General features: G+C 33.9%; 1 protein-coding gene across 1 annotated transcript in view; it reads left to right on the top strand.

Moving 5' to 3' along the window:
• The window catches only part of DYNC2H1 (dynein cytoplasmic 2 heavy chain 1), a 505,271-nt gene that overhangs the window by 303,174 nt on the left and 201,217 nt on the right, over nt 1–880 (top strand). The window contains exon 79 of the mRNA XM_007946035.1: nt 50–205. Coding sequence (XP_007944226.1) covers nt 50–205 — 156 coding nt within the window. The remainder of the gene's footprint in view (nt 1–49; nt 206–880) is intronic.

Genomic DNA, 880 nt, shown 5'->3' with positions numbered 1-880 from the left:
TAATTTTAAAAAAGATTTTAAACAATAGAATATTTGCTATTTTCTTCAGTCACCTCCAGGTTTGAAGAAGAATTTAATGCGTACTTATGAGTCTTGGACTCCTGAGCAAATTAACAGAAAAGATAATGTACATCGAGCTCATGCTCTCTTCAGTTTTGCATGGTTTCATGCTGCATGTCAAGAGAGAAGAAATTATATTCCACAGGTAAGACTATGTCTTGGAGATATCATAAGCTCTACATATTTTTGTATGATTTTTATAATTTAGTATACATAGCTAGGAGTGCCTGGGTGGCACAAATGGTTAAGCAGTACTAACTAAAAAGTTGGCAGTTCAGCTCTACCCAGAGGCACCTCGGAAGTGAGTCCTGGTGAATTGCTTCTGAAAGGTCGTTGCCTTGAACACCTTACAGAATGTAGTTGACACATCAGCTTGCAGTTGAGAATTATCTCAACAGCAACTAACAATAAGAACAACAATATATAGCTAGGATTACTTCACAATTGGATTCTTAAAAATATTAATTAATAATCTAATTTTTTATGTATGCAACTATCTACATGTCATCTCCTTAAGTTAAAGTATTTAGAACAACATGTGAGTCATCATAAGCCTTCAATAAATATTCAGAATCATTTTCATAGTTTACATCTCACAGACATCTCAAACATCAAAAGCTGAATTCCTCACTCTTATTTTTTCCTTTAGTATATCTCCTCTCAGGAAACGGCATAGCTATTCACCCAAGTCTTCAAAATAGAAACCCAGGAGTTATGGACATATTCTTTCTTAGCCTTCCTACATAGTTCAGTACCAAGTCCTATTGATTCTACTTCCAAAGTATAATTCAAGGTTGTGTACTTCTCTTTTTTTTTTTTT

Source organism: Orycteropus afer, unplaced genomic scaffold (genome assembly GCF_000298275.1).
Source record: "Orycteropus afer afer isolate SDZICR_OR568_19922 unplaced genomic scaffold, OryAfe1.0 scaffold00147, whole genome shotgun sequence".
Classification (NCBI taxonomy): domain Eukaryota; kingdom Metazoa; phylum Chordata; class Mammalia; order Tubulidentata; family Orycteropodidae; genus Orycteropus; species Orycteropus afer.
This window is presented reverse-complemented; position numbering and strand designations above follow the sequence as displayed.